General features: G+C 51.3%; 1 protein-coding gene across 2 annotated transcripts in view; it reads right to left on the minus strand.

Annotated features, from left to right (window-relative positions):
- Positions 1-22,358, minus strand: part of CCN4 (cellular communication network factor 4) — a 33,098-nt gene continuing 10,740 nt past the window's right edge. Inside the window, exons 2-5 of one of the 2 annotated variants that reach the window (XM_055432709.2) lie at positions 12,258-12,537; positions 4,919-5,179; positions 3,331-3,524; positions 1-2,290 (exon numbers count right to left, since the gene is read on the minus strand). In XM_055432709.2, the coding sequence (XP_055288684.1) occupies positions 1,991-2,290; positions 3,331-3,524; positions 4,919-5,179; positions 12,258-12,537 (1,035 nt within the window). In that variant the 3' untranslated portion in view covers positions 1-1,990. The remainder of the gene's footprint in view (positions 2,291-3,330; positions 3,525-4,918; positions 5,180-12,257; positions 12,538-22,358) is intronic. The other variant, XM_088844849.1, reaches the window with a different exon arrangement.

The raw sequence follows: 22,358 nt of genomic DNA on the forward strand, positions 1-22,358 counted from the left end.
TAGGGACACATACACAATTTCCTTTATTCATCAAATACACATTGAGCACCACTGTATGCCTTGCACCAGGCATTCAGGAGGTCACAGTAAGGAGGACACATTTTCAATCCCTTTCCCCTGTCTAGGAATCCCTCTGCTCACCATTCAGAATTCCCTCATGAAAAAGGCACCATGCTTCAGTCTGCAGCATCAGGTAACAAAATCATCTTTAAATACACGGTGAGAGCCGGTTCTGATTGGAAGGAAGGAGTCATCTGGAGGGGAGTCATGGATTTCGGTTTATCCCAGATTTTGTCTGATGCTCAGACTTCTAAATAATCTGAAAGTCAGACACACTCTTCTCTTGGGAAAGAAGCTGGAGAGACAGTAATAAGAACCAAAACCGACAGTGAGAAGTTGCTTATCCTGACACGTGTTCCTGCTCTGACGCACTTGGAAGCTCTAAAAGTTGAGGGAAAATATGGGTTACAGAGTCACTCCAACTTGGATTTGCATCCTGACTACTCCACTGACCAGCTGGGTGACTTCGGTCAAGCTCCCTTACCTTACTGAGCTTCCATTTCACATTTGTAAGAACAGAAATAATAATGGGCACTTTCCAACACGACCTCCCAGCTTCTATGAGCTAGTGTAACGGCGCACGGAAAGGGCTGAGGACACTGTCTGACATGTAGAGGCACTAAATAAAAGAAATGCAGCAGGAAATATTTACACTTTACTAATAAATAATAGCCTCATTTCCATTAATCACAACTTTCTCTTCCTTTTAGCATCAAACCCTTTTGGCTTTTCATCCCTGTTAAATATCCTGTTTTGAAACAACTGGTAAACTTCTGTCTTTGTACCAGAACTGAGCTGTATGGATCAGCAGACCCACAGTCTGCGAAATGGGTCACCGAGGCAGAAAGACACATGCCCTGGGCACAGGGACTCTTGCCACCCTGGGGTGATGCAGACTCGACCCACTTCTTGGTTTGTGAACCCACTTATTGTTTTGACTCACACTCAACCTGGACCCAAGGCTCCCTCAGAGCAGAGGGATATCACAGGACACCACTCTGAGGGGTCAGAGACGTCATCCCAGGGGACCCACCAAGTGCCACGAGCCCCCAGCATGCAGAAGGCCAGGTGTGAGGAGGAGGCTGGCTGGCTGCCCAGTGCCCTGCCCCATCCAGGAGCAGCAGATTAGGTGCAGGGCTCAATCGCGCCTTCTGAAAATAGACTGACCATGCTCTGACCCTGGTGTATTGACCAGACACTTCTAGGAACAAGAGGAAGTTTATCAGCTTGCATTTCTCACTGGGATGAACCCAATGTACACCCTTCACAGTGCAGGGGTGAAGAGAAACTTAATTGAAATGGGTGAACAGAAACTTAACGGCAACAATGCCCGGATTCATGGATACAGTTGTCATCCAAAAACCAAAACCAAACAACCATTCACTTCATTTAGCAAATATTCAGTGACCATGGTAGGCACAGGTCTTTAGAATGAGAGACAGCTTTGGTGTGCAGTGGTTAAAACTGCTGATTAGGGTCTTTCTTGGCAGGCCCCGAAGAATGGACTGGTCCACTGTCCTAAATCCCCTCTATCCCTCTGAACAGGCCCAGAGAGTCTGATGATTTGGTATCTAAAGAAGGAATTAGTGATACTGAAGATCTAGCTGATTCTGTTCCTTGGGACTTGGGCGAGATCCAGCAGGACTTCCAGTGACTCGGACAGGCCGGATTGGGCTCGGGTACTGTCCAGAGCCAGGCACTTTCTTTAGAGTGTATGTGAACCGCTGCCAAGGAGAAGAACCACTGTCTGGGCCTGAGCGTGCCGTGATGGGTGCTTTGGTTGGTCAGAGACAGGACAAGGGGTCACGGGCCTGGATCTGGGTCACTGGAAACGAATGGGAAGTGGACAAAAGGAGGCTCAGTGGGGGCCTCAGAAGGCTGGCTGCCTCACAAGAACTGGGTCAGCCTCGAGCCCAGGTTCTGTGGCTGCTTAATTGGCAATCTCTGAGAAGTCAGGGTAGGAGTCCAAGTCGGCAAAAATATCGTTGGGATTCCGACAGCTCAGATTGCAGAAGCAAGCATTAATCCACAGAGCCTGGCGGGAGAAGCCGGGCCCATCAGGACACTGGAAGGAGATGCTGATGGTCTTGGACTTGTAGGGGATACAGCACCGGCTGTCAGTGCAAACCCCGCAGTACTTGGGCCGGTAGGTGCGTGCGCTGGTGCAGCCGGCCAGCGTGAAGTTCATGGGTGCTTCTGGTTGGTACACGGCCAGACACTTCTTCCCTTCCTGCGGGAAAGGAGGTTTCAGTTGAGATGCTCAGAGGATCAACATTTTCAGCTCCAAGCCCCCAATTCTTCCCCTTTCATTCGCCATGCACCCCATCTTACTTTCGGATCTGCAGCATTTTCAAACTAGGAAGGATCATCCCAAAGACAATGACTCCCAGCTGTATTATGTAAGAGGAAACCGAGCACACAAGGAGACTGCCTCGCTACGGTGCATCTCTCTCAACCTGCAATTGCCTTCTTTCCTGCTTTCTGCCTCGCCAATGCCCAGGTCAGTTTCTCCAACACAGGATGACTTTGTGGGCTCCTTCAGCCTGCCAAGCGCCCCTTGCTGTTTAGGGGCAGAGCCATCATGGCCTCCAAGACTTGACTCATTTAACCTTAAACTCCTCCTCCTCTGTCTCCCATAGACTCTCACACACACTCTTTTCATGCAACTTATTCAGCTGGACTGGCATTGTTTAAAGGGAGCTCTGTGGGACTGTGGGCCACTCAAGAGCGAGGCTCTTTCTGCATCCCTACAGCCTAGTTTTCTGCCTTGTTTAGTTGCTAAGTTGATTCCAATTCTTTTGAGACCCCCCCATGGACTGTAGCCCGCTGGGCTCCTCTGTCCATGCAATTTCTCAAGCAAGACTACTGCAGTGCGTCTCCATTTCCTTCTCCTGGAGATCTTTCCGACCTAGGGATCGAACCCACGTCTCCTGCATTGGCAGGTGGATTCTTTACCACTGAACTACCAGGGGAGCCCCAGTAGGCACGTACTAAACTCATTGAATGAATGGCTGTTCTGGTCAACTATGTACCAGCACCCTGCTGAAATGAGGGTAGAACAGATTCAGGCAATGTGTGGGCCTGCAGCTTACACAGTCTGAGAGCTATCTTCAGTGAAAGTCGCTCAGCTGTGTCCAACTCTTTTCGACCCCATGGACTATACAGTCCATGGGATTCTCCAGGCTGGAATACTGGAGTGAGTAGCCTATCCCTTCTCCAGTGGATCTTCCTGACTCGAGACGCCTGCCCCTCCCTGGGAGGCAGACCCACCTTGATATGTGGCCGGAGGTCCAGGTCGCATGGCCGCAGGTTGCAGAGGCGGCTCTCCTGCTCAGGCCAGCACCGGGCGTTGACATTGGAGATGCGTGTGGAGACCCCCAGGCCGCAGCTGGTGGAACAGGGGCTCCAGGGGCTGGTGTATGCAATGCAGTTCTTGTGCCACGGCTCTATCTCATCCATGCTTCCTGTGATGGGGACCAGGTGCCTGGTGATTTCCCAGTCTCCATCAGCCCCCAATCCCTGCCGTCACAACCTTAAGGGTCCCTGAACCTCAGAGAGTGGGCAGTCCCTCCGCTTGCAGGTCAAGTTGGCTTCTAACTAGCAGGGGCCCCCAGGGAGAAGAGAACTTGTTGTGAGTTCCTCATACTTCTCCAGAAGGAGGACCATCTTTAAAGACAAGTGACCTGAGTCCAATCCCTGCTCGACCACCTATAGGCTGTGTGATTCTAGACAACTTACTCTGGGCCTCAGGCTCTTCTCTGGACCAATAACATCTGCCCTGCGGGGCTGGTATGGCAATAAAAGGGTCCAGCTATTGACTGAGTACACATCAGGCATCTGCAAGGTGCTGGGAATAAAAGGGTAAAAGACACCGGTCCTGCCCCTGCAGAGATGACATTATCTGGGGAAAGTCAAGGGAAGTGCCTGCCTCAGTACTAGAACTTCATCTGAGTGATGGTCAGGGCATCGTGGCTAAGGTGACACGCAGGCTTCAGGGGCAAATTGTCAGAGTTCAGCTCTGAGCGCCGCCCCTTAGCATCTGGATCAATAAACTGGCTCCCACCTCCGAGCCCCAAACTCCCCAGCTGTAAGTGGGGTTGACAGCAGCACCTCTCTGCCTCCTGTCCCCGGCTATGGATAGAAAATACGGGTTCAGGCACGTAACAGGGCTCAAAAGATGTCCCCGGTCCTTAGTAAGCGCTCAGGAAGTGGGAACTAAACCCCAACCCTTGGCTGATTCTTTCAATTGATGTATCCTGGCAAGCAGAACACAGCAAGTGCTCATAAGTGTCTAAGAAATGGAAAAGGGAATGAGCTGAGAGGCGGAGACAGGTGAAGAGCCAGGGAGACCAAGGAGCGATCTCACAGAGGGATGGAGCAAGATACACAGGAAAAGGACTGGCAAGAGGAAGCGGGTCCTTCCTGATAGCACACAAGCCCAGAAGTCGGAGAGGGGAACCCGCACGGAGGGACAGCAGGTGCGCAGGGGAGACGGATGAACGGATGCAGGAATGAATGAGTGAGAGAAGTGGATGCTCGGGAGACGGGAGACAGCAGAGGCCTCTGAGGACGAAGAGGGGCGGGCGGGCCGGGAGGGAGGCGGCGGTGGGGAAGGATCTGCCTAGGAGGATGTAAGGCTTTGGTTTCTAGGTCACCCACTCGGCAGGCGCCCTGCTGTGCTCGGTCGGAAGGCAGTCAGTGGGCCACACACACTGACGCGGTGGGCAGGCCGCCGCCGCCCCGGCCCCACCGGGTGGCTCTGTTCTAGGAGGCCCGCTGGGACCGCCCGAGCTCGCCATCCCCTCCTCCGCGGGCTGGAGCGGCCCTCCCCCGCCCCGCGCCCGCGCCCCGCACCCACCGGAGGTGCCCGTGTGGCGCGGCGCCGTCTTGCGGGGCCTCCTGGCGTCGTCTTCGCACACCCACTGCTCGCAGCAGCGCCCGGGCAAGCTCACCCGCCGGGGCCGGCGGCACCAGAGGCGCGGGGGGCGCGCGCGCAGGCACAGCGGCGTGCAGCCCACCGCGCCACCCACGCACGTGCAGTTGTACTTGCAGTTGGGCTGGAAGGACTGGCCGTTGTTGTAGCGCACGCCGTCCAGCACGCAGCCCACGCCGACCACCTCTGCGGACACAGGCGCCGGGGGTCAGGCCGGCCGAGTGCCTGGGCGGACCCCGCAGGGCAGCCCCCTGCCGCTGCACCCCCACACCCGACCCCCCAGGGTCCCCATCCAGGAGAAGGGCCGGGGCCACTGCCTGGGCCAGTTTGGTGGGACCTGAGCGGAGGGTGTGGCGGCCCATTTAACCAGCGCAGAATCACCCGGTGCCCATCTGGAGGGCTGGACGAAGGGGTGGGAGGCTACAGCCTGGCCAGGACTGGGATCCTGAGTAGCTAGCCTGGTGTCCTGTCCCAGCAAGTGGCACAAAGCCTGGTGCTGACAGTTATCCACCTGGAGGGTCACAGTTTGTGAGAGGAGGCAGATGCAAAGGGAAACCCATCAGAACACTTTGGAAGAGACTGGGTTTATTCTTTGCCTATTTGTGGAGTGTCCTAGGTGCTAGGGACTTAGTAGTGATGGAAGGAGACAAAAGCCACGCCCGCAATGAGCTTGTGCTTGTGTGCTTAGTCACTGAGTCCTATCTGACTCTTCGTGTCCCCAAGGACTGTAGCCCACCAGGCTCCTCTGTCCATGGGATTCCCCAGGCAAGAATACTAGAGTGGGTTGCCATGCCCTCCTCCAGGGGATCTTCCCAATCCAGGGACTGAACCCAGGTCTCCCTCATTGCGGGCAGATTCTTTAGCATCTGAACCAGCAGAGAAGAAAGGGGGTGGAGGAGACAGTGGATCATGTAGAACATTGATGGAGACATGAAAGCAGGGAGTTGGGAGAGGGAGGGAGAAGGTTGCAGATTTACACAAGGCGGGTAGCCAAGGCCTCATAGAGGTGATGGTGTTTCAGCAAAGATGGGAAGGAGGCAGGGAGCTGAGCTGCCCAGGTGCTGGGAGATAAGCCTTCTAGGCAGGGAAGGGACTGTAGGCAGAGGGAAGGCCTAGGGTGGGAAAGGGTGGGAGAGGGAGGGAGAAGGGCTGTAGGCAGGAGATGAGGGGAGAGAGGGCTTCCCTGGAGGCTCAGAGGAAAACGCAAAGCTCTTAGAGCCTGGAACTCCAATCATACACAGTCTGTACTCAGTGAGTAATGATCAGTCGGTGATATGAATTATGCTTCACAAAAACCCTGATGGTGCTGAGTTGAGGACTGACCGACGGGGTTCCTGAAGAGTCAGAAGGTCACGCTGGGGAACCCAGGTAAGAGGCGGTGGTGCTTGGACCAGAGATGGGCAGCTAGGAGAAGGGCCCCTCTTCTGGGTCTGTTTGGAGGGACTCGCTGACAGTGGGTATGTGAGGCTGAGAGGAGAATCAGGAAGGACTCCTAGTTCTATGTCCCGAGCCCTGGAAGGAGAGGGATGCTCTGTCCTCAGAAGAGCAAGGTTGGGGTGGGCGGCCTCAAGCTCTTGCCTAGACTCGAGATGCCTGGTTGACATCAGAGTGAAGCTGGTTCTGCAAGCTTGGAGCTCCAGGAAAGATGTGGGGCTACTGGGCTCCGACCAGCATCCTGGCCTTCCATGTCAGTCCTGTTCTGAGGACAGTGTCTTTAGAAGTGCAGACAGCCCAGGGCAGCCAGGGGGCTCACCCCAGGAGGGCTGGTCTGCCAGTAGTTTCAGCGTATCTCCTGGATTCACCTGAAGTCGAACCATCACCACTGTCATCATCCCTGTATCTCACAGGAGGGAAGGTTCTTGGTCACCCAGCCCGCTTTGTGTTAGCTTTCCTTGCATCGCTGACTTCATCCCAGAAGTAAATGGGACCACGTCATCACTTGCATTATCACCTGCTGCAAACCTGCGTCTCAGTGAGGTTGAGTCACACACCTAAAGTGACAGCGCTCGGCTCATGGAGCGGAGGGGACAGGATCGCAGCCTGTGGGGATGTTGGGGTGACTGCTGGTTTTCCTGGGAGGTGATTGTTCTGGGGGAGGAGGTATCGAAGGGTGCTAACACTGCCCATCCAATCTGGAGCCAGGCACCATCTGATAAGTAATCTCGCCCAGTCTGGCAGTGACTGACCTAGAAGAACTTTGTTTTCTTTCTTTGGCAGAGAGGGGAGCTGGTGGGTGAGGGGAACAGTGATTCATCTGCTCAAGGTCCCCCAGCTGGTGTCTGATGAAGCTGCACCCCCCCAAGCTCTGACTCCTCCATCCATTTCCTTCCATCAGATACCAGTAAAGAGGGGAAATAGGAAAGCAAAACAGTGAGTGAGTCTCCTAGTGACTCACGTTCTGAGTCATCCCGGCCTTGCCCTCTCACTCCCCGGAGACAGTGCGCTCCTGTGTGTTGGCGGATGGGAGATGGAGTGCTGAAGCCGGTCTCTGCCCCTGGGTGTGGTAACTCTGGGTGGTGAGGGCACTGCTGGGTGCTGGGAGCCTTGGCACAGTGGTTCTCATCGCCAGCGGCACAATGGCACTACCTGGGGGAGCTCTTTAAAATCATGATGCCCACACCACGCCCACTACCTGGGGTGGACCTGGGCTTCGGTGTTTTTGTTTTTTGACCTTGGTAGCTCCACAGATGAATCCAGTTTGCAGCCAAGATTGGGACCATTTGCCTCCAGAAGTTCACAGTCTCCTGGGAGGTTTGGGTGGGTGGGGGCAAAAATGGATGGTACGTGGGGTGGCTGTGATGGCCCCACCAGCAGACTCTGGCACCCCTTCCTTATTCGATTTCTTTATAGCTGATTGAAGGACCAGCTTCTGATCAGATGGGGAAGCTGGCCGTGTCTCCTTTACCATTCAGACTTTCCAGTCCATTCAGTCATGACCTGGTGGGCTTTCCTCTTATTGAGGGACTTCTGGGAATTCAGGTCACCTTGCTGTGCCATCCAGACCTTTACTCTTCTCGCTCCACCCCCTGGTCAGCCTCCCGGGAGCAAGGACAGTGGGCCATGCCTTGTTGTAACCCCACTGATGTACCACCACTAACCTATGTTCATTATGAGTGAATGAATCAGTGGGTGGAGGGATGGCTATCAGGTGGGGTTAGCCCTACTCTGTATTGGGCTTCTCCCATGTATCAGGCACTTGACATCCGAACCACCCAAAAAGGTAGGCATTATTCATTGCATTTTCCTTGATGAGGAAACTGAGACTTAAAACGGTTAAGCAGTTTCCCTAAACCCATTGTGTTAGTTGATTATGTTGCTGAGGATTGAACTTAGGTTGTCTAGCTTCAAACATCATGCATGAGTTTTCTGCTCCCTTACTGATCAGACGGGAGAGTCAGAGCTTTAAACTAGCCCTGCCCCCCAGACTCTGAGGATCACCCTGGACAAAGCTAAGGGGACGTTTACAAAGGAAATTTGAAGCGATAGTCAAGAGCAACTGATCACATTTTAGGCTCTTGTGAAATTCTTTGTTTAGCCTCAACCATCATACAAGGTTGGTTCAATCAAGCTCCTCAAGTGATGTGCCCATGGTCACGTAGGCAGCAAGTGGCAGAGCCAGGATTCAAAACGCAAGTCTGTCTGCCCGTAAATTTCATGATCCTTCCAGCAAACCATACTGCCCTCAATCCTGACCCAGTTGCATTGAATGCAGAGTCGTGTTTGTACAACCAAAATAGCCAAACAGTTTAATTCAGAGGTCACTCTCTGCCCACAGATGTATTTAGCTTGGCCCATGGAGTGTTTTTTAAAAAATATTTTGAATGTGTTGCCAGAATTACAAATCATACATGAAGCTGGATTTTTTTCTGGATTCTCTTGAAAGGTGAGTAGACCAGACCAGGTCAGGCTCCCTTTTCTGCTGGCCGCAGTGGCTGAAGCTCACGGTCGTTAGTTTGCCGCGGACCCGTCACCCTCTCTCTGAGTCGCTTACGGCAGTGTTGCAGCTTCTTGTGTTCATTGCCTTTTCCTGGCCTGATTACAAGCACGTCTCTAAGGGCAGATTCAGCCTGTCCTGGGGAATGTCCATTGGTTGTTGGCCATTTGCTAACAGATTTTTTATGTAAATAACCTCTTCTTTCTGTTTTCCCTCTGGCCCCCAATCATCTCCTTCTCGGAAAGTTATGACCAACCTAGATAGCATATTAAAAAGCAGAGACATTACTTTGCCAACCAAGGTCCGTCTAGTCGAGGCTATGGTTTTTCCCGTGGTCATGTATGGATGTGAGAGTTGGACTGTGAAGAAAGCTGATCGCCGAAGAATTGATGCTTTTGAACTGTGGTGCTGGAGAAGACTCTTGAGAGGCCCTTGGACTGCAAGGAGATCCAACCAGTCCATTCTAGAGATCAGTCCTGGGTGTTAATTGGAAGGACTGATGATGCTAAAGCTGAAACTGCAATACTTTGGCCACCTCATGTGACGAGTGGACTCACTGGAAAAGACTCTGATGCTGGGAGTGATTGGGGTCAGGAGGAGATGGGGACGACAGAGAATGAGATGGCTGGATGGCATCACCGACTCGATGGACATGAGTTTGAGTGAACTCGGGAACTGGTGATGGACAGGGAGGCCTGGCGTGCTGTGATTCATGGGGTCGCGGAGAGTCGGACACGACTGAGCGACTGAACTGAACTTATAGCTTTCAGACCCTGGATTCTCTTCTTTACTGCTTTAGGGTTTCATGAATTTAGACACTATGGCAGTATTTCTGAGAAGATGTTCCATAGAACATGGGGGAATTGTGTGTGTATGTGTGTGTGGTGTGCAGGTGGGTGATTGGGTAAAAATATGCCTGGAAAAAGTATTCACTGGGCAAATAAGTTTAAAAGGTCTCCCTATGATAGCTCTGTTTTTAGAATTTCACAATGGATGTGGACATCTAACACCTCTGAAAAAGTCTGTTCTCCTTGCTGAACCTCATTTATTCCAATTCTGTAGACCTCTGTGACTGGAGAACCCTTGACCCATGTCATATTTATTACAGTATCCTGAAATCCACCATCTTCTTTCCAAATGCAAGGAAAGAAGCTATACGGAGACTCTTGATGAGGTGGAACCGAGAGGCTATGTTGAGTAAAGAGGTGGAGTGGATTGGACCTAGGTGATTTTCCAGGTCCTGGGTGGTAAAGACAGGCAGGAGAGGCACATGTGGGTCTGCAGAGTCTATGGGTCCATGAGAGAATGCCTATATAGTTGTGGTGCCTGGCATGTGGTGAGGTGTCAGTGCAACTTTAGAGACTCATATAGTCACAATGAGTTGCCTTTTAAATGACATTGAAGGACAGCTGTAAAAGGGGAAAGAAATGAGACAGTCTCATAGAAGTGGAGGGGACTCCAGTGCAGGAGGGCTCAGCCTGGTTTCCTCACCTGGGTGTGGGGAGAGGGTATATGAGCGACTGTATACTTTGGCCGTCAGTCTCAAAGCCGAGTATGAGAGTCACCCAGGGAGCTTGTTAAAAGTTGTCGATTGTCACCCTCACTTCCAAAGAACTAGAGTGAGTAAGGCCGGGGTGGGGCTCGGAAAAACATTTTTAACCAACATGTCAGATGATTCTATGCAGATGGAATCTGCAAGTTCTCTTTGAACACACTGGTTTGTGGGGCTAATAACAAGTCTCCGTAAAAGGGGGAAAGATGGAAAGATGGGAGAACCAGTGATGGTTACTTGGAACGCAAGATGACTTGATATGTAGGTTGAAGCAGGAATTAATGTCAAACGAGCAGAAAGAGCTCATAGATTAACCATAAATCCATATCTTGACTTGAAATTATATGTATAGCCCTCATCAATGACACGTCAGGAAATATGAGTTAGCTGAAGATAAGAGTCTGCTGTGTGTGGACATGCAGTATGGTGTGTTACAGTCATAGGCATGAGGAAAGCTTGATTCAGCCTTAAGGGAAGAAAGGAGTTCTTGAGTTTATGAGGCTTTGTGTAACTTTTCAGAAGTTAAGCTGCTGCCATGATGCCTATTTGGGCTTCCCTGGTGGCTCAGATGGTAAAGAATCTGCCTGAATGCAGGAGACCTGGGTTCAATCCCTGGTTTGGGAGGATCCCCTGGAGAAGGGAATGGCTACCCACTCCAGTATTCTGGCCTGGAAAATCAGTGGACTGTATACTGCATGGGGTCTCGAAGAGCTGGACATGATTGAGCAACTTTCACTTCACTTCGTGATGCCAATTTACCTCTTTTCATCATACTGGTCATGTATATTGAATAAATGCTCATATGATTCAAGGTAAGTGAATGCCAGCCCAGATAGAATCAGGAGACCAGAAAGCCTCAGAAAAGAGGTCTCTGGGAACAGCAAAGGAAATGATATAACCCTTTGAAGAGCAAACAAATAACAAAAAACAATAGCCTCTCCCCCAATATGGAGCTATTATAAAGACCAAGAGTAAAGAAAGAACAAAAGCAAGTAGAAACTCCAGGAAAAACAAAAGACTTCACAATAAAGGAAATTCAGTCAAGTTTACTACCTCGTGCTTCAGCAAAAACCATTTACATCATCCTAATATTGTACATAGTGGTCAAATAGTGGTTTATAATAAAAAATATGAAGATGATATTGGAAGCTGAGGGGGTGTCAGGCAGTATTAAGGAGCTAAGTCATCAACTATCATAGAGGATCATGCACGGTTATAGATTGTGCACAGTTGGTATTTTAAGCTGATCAAGATATAACAGAAGACATGCATTGGATAGGGGCAATTACCAGAAGAAAGGGCCGAACAGTTAAAAGCGACTGAGGTGAACTAGAGGAACGTGGGTGTGTGGTAGGAAGGGATGGTTTCAGGCTGCTGCTTTTTGTTCTTTCAAGGTTTCTGAATGTTTTAATACCAGATTATGTTAACTGACAAAGTTACTAAAATATCTGGAGCTCCGCAGGCTCCTGGTGCCCCTGGGAGGTCACGGGCGGCCTGCAAAGTGTTCTGCCACGGGGAGAACGGAACCAGGTTAGGTCTCTCCTGATGGATCTTTCTTCCCTGGACTCATCCATGGATGGAGGCCAGAGAAGACAAGGTCCAGATGCAAGAGGAATGCTGCATCCCTCCCTGCTCAGCCTCTGGGGTGGAGAGGAGTGGGTTTGGGTACCTCCTGCAGAACCAAGCCTGGCCAGAGGAAGGGCTGCGGCTGGTGGGGGGTTACTGTGGGCCGGAGCTGGGGGTCTGGGGCTGGCGACAGTGAGGGGGGTCTCACTTACGTGCACATACTCCTACCGCGTACCTCGGGTGGTCCGCACTGTAATCGCAGTAGAGGCCCCGGTGGGGGTCGCAGACCGCGGCCTCTGTGCAGTTGTCTCCCAGCTGCTGGGCGCACACCTTACAGCACTCGCAGCCGTCCGTGATGAGGCTGACGCCCAGCGGGCAGCGGGGTGGGGCCGCCGGGCACTCGCACGGCCACTTGCAGAACTGGGGGCGTGAGGAGGTGTCCTCCAGCGGGGCCAGGCTGGGGCCCATGGCTGTGGGAGCTGGAGAGAGGGCCTGCAGGGGGAGGGAAGACATAAAGGAGGCTGCCCGGAAGAGGGGTTCCAGGCCAAAGGCCGGCAGTCGCCTCCCCATCTTCCAAAGGTTTACGTCAAATTCCATTTCTCTGCCGTGCGGGGTGGCCAGACACCTTCTGTCTCCTCACTCAGATGGAGGAACTGGCATTAGGAGACGTGAAGCCAGCTGCCCGAATTCCCCTGCTTGGGGGTGCTGGGTCAGGCTCCGTGTCAGCTCTCTGAGCCCATGGGTGTCTCCTTCCCCTCTGATCATCCCGCAAACTGGGAGGTCAGTGAGTCGGCCTCCTTTGCAGATGAGAGAGATGCGGCTTTGGGAAAATGCCTTCTGATGAGTCACGCTGTGGGCGCTGCCCCAAAACCCAACTCTCTCTTCACCCCATCGCCTTTTTCTCTATGTCCTAAGGATCCACCCTCTCTGTGCTAAGGGTCCTTAAGAGCTGACATATATAATTTTTTTAAGTATAGTTGATTTACACTGTTGGATTAGTTTCGTGTGTATTCAGTTATATATATTAACTATTCATTATACATATGTGTGTACTGTGTACACGTTCAGTTACACACAGTGATTCAGTTATACATATTAATACATTGGTAGGTTGGTGGTTTGGTTGATCAGTGGCTAAGTCGTGTCTGACTCTTTGCCATCACTTGACTGTAGCCCGCCAGGCTCCTCTGTCCACAGGATTTCCCAGGCAAGAATACTGGAGTGGGTTGTCTTTTTCCTTCTCCAGGGGATCTTCCTGACCCGAGACTGAACCTGTGTCTCCTCCATTGGCAGGCGGAGTCTTTACTGCCAAACCCTCAGGAAAGCCCTTCATACATAGTCTGTATATGTTAATCCCAAACTCCTAATTTATCCCTCCCCCTTTCCCTTTGGTAGCGGTGAACTTGTTTTCTATCCCTGTGGGTCTATTTCTGTTTTGTTAATAAGTTCATTTGTATCTTCTTTACAGCTTCCACATATAGACAATATGCATATGTACAGCCAGGTTTCGGCCAGCTGACCTGTCATCCTATTATTATCATTATTATTAATTACTTTCCCCTCTGAGCACCGGGAAGGGGCTGCAGGGGACGGTGGTGGCAGCGGGTGTCCAGCCTCATGGCTCCTGCTGCTGGCCTGCTGTGCCCCGTGGGCAGAGGACTGACCCTGTGTCCAGCGCCAGCCTTGCAGAGAGGGGTCTGATTTTGTGCTGAGCGTGGTGGGCACCCACTCCACTTCCCTCCACCCGTGCTCCTTCCCAGAGCCCCATTCCCATCCACAGGCAATATATTCGTCTTTATCCTGGCAGATATGATGGACAAGACAACAAGCACGTGGGGAACGGGAGATAAGCCCCAAAGAGCGCTTCTGTGCTGCAGATGAGGCTGATGGAAAGGGAGGAGGCTCTGGGGCCAGTACTACCAGCTTCAAACTGCCTGAATCTCAGAGATCCAGTCACCTGCCCAGCCCCCCTCCCATCCTGGCCCCTCACTCTTTACCCTGGAGCAAACCTTGGTCCAGAGAGGAGGAGAATTGCCTGAGGATGGACAGTGAGGGCCGCAGGCAGCTCCCAGCCATCTCCCCACCCCCTGGGCCGGTGGTCCCTGCTGGAGAGGCTCCTGTCTGGGGCTTCTCAGCAGTGACTCCTGAATTCTGAGATTATCAGAGGTGGAGGCCCCCACAGACCTTCCCCTCAATCCTGAACCAGAGGAACCCTGCTCTGTGGGTTTATAGATCTGCATTTCATTCTTTGAACAAAACAGATGCTGAGCTATTCAGACAGATTCTTTCCCCCCTTCCTGGAGAGGAAAATAAAGGAAAAGAAAGTGAAGTCGCTCAGTCATGTCTGACTCTTTGCAATCTCATGGACTGTAGCCTGCCAGGATTCTCCATCCTTGGGATTTTCCAGGCAAGAACACTGGAAATGGCAACCCGCTCCCTTCTCCTGGAGAGGAAACTGAGACCCAAAGAGGCAGAGGGTGTCCAAGATGACATGGCCACGTCACGGCCTAGATACCAGTAACTCTCCCAGCTCTCATCTCCGCACCCTTGACCTCTGCCTGCTCTTTCAGTCACTCAATGAACATCTGCTGAGCTAGTTCATCGTGTCGCTTCTGTTTTAAGCATTTGAAGATGAAGTTAAGCATCTCCTGTGTGTATGGGACCATGGCTTATGGGAGAGACAGAGGATAGAGGTGATTTATTACGATGTGAGGCTGAGTGGAGAGCAGGGGCACCAGCCCAGCCCCGGGAGCTCTCTGACCACCAGCGCAGGAAGCTCTCTGCTGAGGTGTATGGTCCGCATCCCTGCGACCTTGGCTGTAAGAACCAGAGGCCAGAGAGGTGGTGCAGGTTGAAGGGCTGGATTAGTTGGGCTCTGGGTTCCAGGTTTGGCACAAGACAAGTGTGGTAAATGCTGATTTGACAAAGGGCCTTTGAAAGTCAAAAACGCAAACCTTGATTTGGTTTTTGTCACCTCTATGCTTGGATTCAAGTTTGCTGGCAGGGGGCAGGTTGCCCTGAGGTTGGCTGTGCTGGCCCGTTTTCATCTGGAAATCATTTAGTTTGCTTTTCATCAAAAAGCACATGACACAGCAAAACATCAAACCTGTAAATCAGTGAAACCACACACACACACACAGGCACGCACTCACACCCTCCTCTTTCTGACTCCATGGAGAGAGACTTGTCCTGGTCAGACGGTGACACCGGAGGCCCGGAGATTTATGAGACACCCCCCCGCCCCTGCCCCGGGCCATCTCTGACAGCTCCTAGACCCTAGAGACCTATTCTTGGCACAGCAAACTAAAACAGCCCTCTCCTCCAGGAAGGCTTCCGTGCCTTTTCCAGGTTGCATTAGAAGTAGTGGTTCCTTCACAGGAATGTGAGCTTGTAAAGGGCAATGTCTGTGCCTTACTTCTCTCTGTGGGCATGAAACATGGTGCATGACCCATAGCAGGGCTGTGAAAGTGTCACCTGGTGGGATGGGGGGGTTGTTGACTCCAGAGGACTTTGGTACCAGTTTCTTGACTTTTCAGGACCTACCATCTTGGAGCCTTTTCTTTTCCAAGTTCGAGTGTCAAGAAGATAGCATGGGATCCAAAACAGTCAGAAGAGGGTTCCCTCTGTGTAGTTTTGACCTTCCTGTAGTTCCTGACCTTCCTGAGCCTCAACATCCTTGTCTGTGAAATGGGCATAGTAATGCCCCCTTGGGGGAGTTGTCGGGAGGGTGGGGGCATTGTGTACGCAGAAGCACTGTGTGTGCAGACACTCAGAAGCAAGACTTTTGGTTTGTACTGCCATGCTTGTCACACCTCCCTCACCCACAGGGCCCATTGCAGGGCCTGGGGATCTGGACCCTTTGAGCTGAGCTGGGATGGGTCACCACCCATCCTGCTGTCTCCATATCAAGTTACAGCTCCTCAGAAGGAAGCCTGTTTTGCAGTTACTGGCCGGGAGCCCAAGGCACAGAGCTCCTCAAAGGAAGCCCCAGTGGAAACTCCCCTTTGTTTTTTTTTTTATTGGAGGCTAATTATTTTACAATATTATATTGGTTGGTTTTTCCATACATTGACATGAATCCACCCCGGGTGTACATGAGTTCCCCTTCCTGAACTCCCCTCCCACCTGCCTCCTCCCCTTATCCTCCTTCTGGGTCATCCCCATGCACCAGCCCCAAGCATCCTGTATCATGCATTGAACCTGGACTGGTGATTAGTTTCACATATGATAATGTACATGTTTCAATGCCATTCTCCCAAATTCTCCACCCTCACCCTCTCCCACAGAGTCCAAAAGACTGTTCTATACACCTGTGTCTCTTTTGCTGTTTCGTATACATGGTTATCATTACCATCTTTCTAAATTCCATATATATGAGTTAGTATACTGTATTGGTGTTTTTCTTTCTGGCTTACTTCACTCTGTACAATAGGCTCCAGTTTCATCCACCTCATTAGAACTGATTCAAATGCATTCTTTTTAATGGCTGAGTAATACTCCATTGTGTATATGTACCAAAACTTTCTTATCCATTCGTCTGCAGATGGACATCTAGGTTGCTTCCACGTCCTCGCTGGATGAACAGTGCTGTGATGAACATTGGAGTACATGTGTCTCTTTCAATTCTGGTTTCCTCAGTGTGTATGCCCAGGAGTGCGATTGCTGGATCATATGGCAGTTCTATTTCCAGTTTTTTAAGGAATCTCCACACTGTTCCCCATAGTGGCTGTACTAGTTTGCATTCCCACCAACAGTGTAAGAGGGTTCCCTTCTCTCCACACCCTCTCCAGCATTTATTGCATGTAGACTTTTGGATAGCAGCCATTCTGACTGGTGTGAAATGGTATCTCATTGTGGTTTTGATTTGCATTTCTCTGATTATGAGGGATGTTGAGCATTTTTTCATGTGTTTGTTAGCCATCTGTATGTCTTCTTTGGAGAAATGTCTGTTTAGTTCTTTGGCCCATTTTTTGATTGGGTCATTTATTTTTCTGGAATTGAGCTGCAGGAGCTGTTTGTATATTTTGGAGATTAATTCTTTGTCAGTTTTTTCATTTGCTATTAATTTCTCCGATTCTGAAGGCTGCCTTTTCACCTTGTTTATAGTTTCCTTTGCTGTGCAAAAGCTTTTAATTTTAATTAGGTCCCATTTGTTTATTTTTGCTTTTATTTCCAATATTCTGGGAGGTGGGTCATGGAGGATCCTGCTGTGATTTATGTCGGAGAGTGTTTTGCCTATGTTCTCCTCTAGGAGTTTTATAGTTTCTGGTCTTACATTTAGATCTTTAATCCATTTTGAGTTTATTTTTGTGACTTCAGGCTCTACTACAAAGCCACAGTCATCAAGACAGTATGGTACTGGCATAAAGACAGAAATATAGATCAATGGAACAAAATAGAAAGCCCAGAGATAAATCCACGCACTTATGGACACCTCATCTTTGACAAAGGAGGCAAGAATATAAAATGGAGAAAAGACAGTATCTTTAACAAGTGGTGCTGGGAAAACTGGTCAGCCACTTGTAAAAGAATTAAACTAGAACACTTCCTAACACCATACACGAAACCCCCCTTTGGATGAGTGAAGCAGGTGAAGGCAGCCTTGGGACGCTGGAGGGAAAGGGGCGCGGTCCTCTGAGCCAAGACCTTGCAGTTGGCGCCATCTAGTGGTAGGAAAGCTCCCAGCCCTAGGAGGTCCTTGAGAGCTGTGGGTGGGAGGCCCTTTAAATGCAGGGTCTGAGGTCTCCTGAGATAGGTGCATGACCCTCTGAATCCCGACCGCCTTGTCTTCCACCCACATCCCAGGAGAGTGAGTGCACACACACACACACACACACAGACATCAGCCATCGTGAGTGCCCACAATGGCATTGCAAGTCCACCTGCCCTTGGCCTCGGCACAGGGACCTTGTAAGCTCACTGCTGTGTGGAGCCTGCGTCATTTTTTCTAAAAGCAGAAGCTAAGGGTGAAAAACGGGAAGGGTAACAACCAGATAGCGAGGAGCGTATCTATCGTCCAGGGAGGCCAGAGAGAGTCAAGAACAGCCTCAGCTACTTCCAAACCGCAGTTCACATGAAAGTCTCTTTTATGACGTGCTTCTGGAGGCAGACTCCCCAAGGATGCCACTGTGTTTATGGGGGAGACAGGAGGGTAGGGTTGTGCCTTGATGCTCCCCAGGCCAGGCACCCAGGACTCAGGCCCCTGCCTGGTTCTGTCCGCTCAGCTGCCGCCTCCATCAGTGACCTCAGGGCAGTGTCTCTAACAGTCACTTCCTACGGTGGCTCCCAAGCATTGCCACCTGTCAGAACCACCCAGGAGCTTTAATAAATGCTGGTGCCTGGCCACCGTCCCCAGGCAGCCAGACAGGCAGCCCAGGCAGGATCCTGGACCTTGAATATTTGAATGTGGCCAAGGGTGAGAACCGCTGACCTCAGGACCTTTTAAGATACAGGTGCCTGGAGTCCACTTGGAATCCTCAGCTTCAACTCTTCTCTGCTGGGCCTGGAATCCATAATTCATCCTGCATCCCTGGTGATTCTTGTGGGAATGGGAACCGTGTCTTAGAGAACTGGGCCAGGCGAGCGTAAGGCGGGGGGAGGTTCTAGGCCATTTTCTTTTCTTAATGTGTGACTTTTCTAGAACTGCACTTACATGCCTAACCCGCTGGCAGCTTGATCAGCCTGGACGAAAAACAGCCCAGGCCGACCCGCAGAACACAAGCCATTCTGTGGTTTTTGTGGGGTGATACTGGGCTCTGTAAGCGGGCCTCGTGTAGTTAACTGAAAATCATTTACTTTGCTTTTCATGTTTTGTGAGAAAGACTGAAAAGCAACAACAACAACAAATAAATAAATAAAAAGACTAGCTTCCCATGGTAAGACCCCTACATGTCTGCTGGGGACTGAATGTTACATTGCCCACAGAGCCGTATGTTGGCATTCTAACCTCTCTAAAGGTGGTCTTAGGGTATATGTGTATGCGCTCAGTCATGTCCAACTCTTTGCAACCCTGTGGACTGTAGGCAACCAGGTTTTTCAGTCCATGGGATTCTCCGGGCAAGAATACTGGAGTGGGTTGCATTTCCTCCTCAGGATCTTCCTGACCCAGGGACTGAACCTGCATCTTCTGCATTGGCAGCTGGGTTCTCTACCATTTGAGCCACAAGGTGGAGCCTCTGGGGTGACTGGGTCGTGTGGGTGGACCCCTCATGGGTTAGTGCCCTTACGCAAGGGGCCCCAGAGAGCTCCCTCATCCTTTCCACCATGTGAGGACACAACGAGAAGATGCCAGCTATGAGAAGGGGCCTCATTAGAATGTGACCATGCTGGCCTTGATCGTGGATTTCGAGCCTCCAGAACTGTGAGCAATAAGTTTGTAAGCCACCCAGTGTGTGGGGGGTTTTCCTACAGCAGCCCAGATGGACTGAGACCGTGTCTGCACCCTCTGGACAAGGAGGGCACTCGGTGGCCAGGTTCAAAGCAATCCATTTAATCATAGGTACTGGACAGACTAAATTTAAGAAGGGGAAAACTAAAGAATGTTCAGTCAAAGACCCCATAGGAAACCCTGCATGTATAATTTGGGGGTGATGTTTAGAAGTGGGCAGTGACTGTGAATTTTCTGATGTTCTCCAACTCCCTGAAAATAGATCCAGGAACATGTAAATCTATCCTTTGACTTTTACCAACAGGTTCACTTCATTTTTACAAAAATGGGTGGTGGTGGGTATGGTAGCAGAGAGTAGGAGGCTGGCGGTGGTGGAGTGCCACCCAGGAGACCTCAATCATCCCGAAAGATGAGGGAGCTGAACCCCACCGTCCTCCGAAGGTGTGTGCAGTTCATCGATGAGTGGGGCCCTGGGACCAGGAGGTAAGGGCAGGGCGTCTGCGGTGAGCAGAACCCATTTCCCGAGGCTGTGTGCCCTGGGTCTGGACTCGACCTCTCTGAGCGTCTGTGTACTCATGTGTAAAGCAGTAATGATAACATCCTCCAGCCCTGATGAGCAGTTATAGCCTTGCCCCTATTTCACAGATGAGGAAACTGAGGCTCAGGGTGTTGAAGTAACTTGCTCAGGGTTTTGAAGCTGGGAAAGTGTCCCTCCAGGGGACTTGTCACCAGGCTGCCCTACTCCCTCATTTATTCACATTTGTATTCATTCATTTCTCCATCCTCCCATCACACACATGCACTAAGCACCTACCGCATGGTTGGGCTGGTACTCAGATGGACACAGCGTGGTCCTTACCCCAAGGCACTCACAGTACAGACACATTTATAAGATTGCAGCATAGGGTGGTGAGCCCAAGTTGCCAGGGGTCCCCTAAAGAGGATATGGGAGACTCTTGTGGAGTTTTCAGGGACAGGATGCTGTTTCTTAACTCCTGAGTGCCCAGCACTGCTCCTGGCACGCCCCGGGCAAGCGCTCCATGAACAGAATAGTCCAGAGCTTAGCTTGCCCATGTGTGGGCAGCCACACCCAGATGCTCCACCAGGGGGCAGGGTTGAGACAGGAATGGCCTGAGCCGGCCCCAGCTGGGCCCTGGGGACTTTAAGGAAAGGGTTCGCTATTTGGAAGCAGTTTCTGCTCATTCCTTCACTGATAAGAGAGGTCTGGGGCCAGTGGGAGGACGTGGACACAGGCCTGGGCCCAGAGCTGAGGGCACCCTGTGGCCTGCCCTTCCCAAAACTCTTATATCTCTGATGTAAATAACAGGCAGCTTGATGCTGGGAAGGATTGGGGCAGGAGGAGAAGGGGACGACAGAGAATGAGATGGCTGGATGGCATCACCGACTCGATGGACATGTGTTTGAGTGAACTCCGGGAGTTGGTGATGGACAGGGAGGCCTGGCGTGCTGTGATGCATGGGGTCGCGAGGAGTTGGACACGACTGAGCGACTGAACTGAACTGAAACACATGGGTTGGTGGACACGTTTTCTGAGCTCCTCCTCCTCTGAGTGTACCCCTCAGCATCTGTACCTGGGGCCTGGGTGGGGATGCCCTGAGTGGAGCCTCTGTCTTGGGCAGCTCTTAGCTCAGCCCCTGCAGGACACCTGGCCTGAGTGTTCACAGGACCCAGGCCTGCTGAGCCTTCCATGCTCACTCCCACACCAACGGCAGGATCTCCAGGGACCTGGAGACCCAGGCACTAACTCAGCGCTGGCCAGGCTGCCCGTCGCAACTGATGGAAGGTTTGTTGAGATTTTCTGCTAATTGGTTTTATCAACATGCAGTCCTGTGAGCTTCTGGTTGGGAAAGTAGCCTTTATATAGAGAAGATAGAAGCAGCAAGAAGCCAGAGTTCTTTACAAATGATAATCCCTCAGGCATTCTTTCATTTATCAAATGTATGTAAAGCATCTGCGGAGTTCTCAGTACAAAGCCGGAGGGAGTGGCCAGCTTCCCGAGGAGCCAGGAGCATGAACAGGACAACTGCCTCACAAAGCAAAGGGCCAGATACCAGCCCCCTGGGACATCCGCCCCACAGCATTTTTGTAAGGGAATAGAATGGATTCTACACTTCTAAAAAGTTGTAAAAGAACAACAAAAGCAAAAAAAAAAGAATACTCCACAGAGAGCCTATAGTCCACAAAGCTTAGAATATTTACTATCTGGTCTTTTTAAGGAATGATCACTTCCCTGGTGGTCCAGTGGTTGAGAATCCGCTTGCCAATACATGGGACACCGGTTCAATTCCTGGTCTGGGAAGATCCCACATGCGGCGGGGCAACTGAACCCGTGCGTTGCAATGACTGCAGCCCACGTGCCCCCCTGTGCTCTGCAACAAGAGCCGCCAACACAGTGAGGAGCCCACGGACGGCCGCAGAGAGCAGCCCCCGCTCACCACAGCTAGAGAAAGCCAGCACGCAGCAACAAAGACGCTGAGCAGCCGATAAACTGATAAATAAAAAAGGAAATGGTCACTAACGTCTGTTATATAGTGACAGAGCTCTAAGAAAGCTAAAACCCTGACAGAGTGCAGAGCAAGTGATGGGCATGTCTATCAGGGCTGCTGCTGCTGCTGCTAAGTCACTTCAGTCGTGTCCGACTCTGTGTGACCCCATAGACGGAAGCCCACCAGGCTCCCCCATCCCTGGGATTCTCCAGGCAAGAACACTGGAGTGGGTTGCCATTTCCTTCTCCAATGTGTGAAAGTGAAAAGTGAAAGTGAAGTCGCTCAGTCGTGTCCGACCCTTAGCGACCCCACGGACTGCAGCCTACCAGGCTCCTCCATCCATGGGATTTTCTAGGCAATAGTACTGGAGTGGCTTGCCATTGCCTTCTCCGCTATCAGGGCTACATATACTCAAACTT

The sequence above is a fragment of the Moschus berezovskii genome, chromosome 16 (assembly GCF_049115385.1).
Source record: "Moschus berezovskii isolate FMDL1 chromosome 16, NW_MosBer_1.0, whole genome shotgun sequence".
In the NCBI taxonomy this organism is placed as follows: domain Eukaryota; kingdom Metazoa; phylum Chordata; class Mammalia; order Artiodactyla; family Moschidae; genus Moschus; species Moschus berezovskii.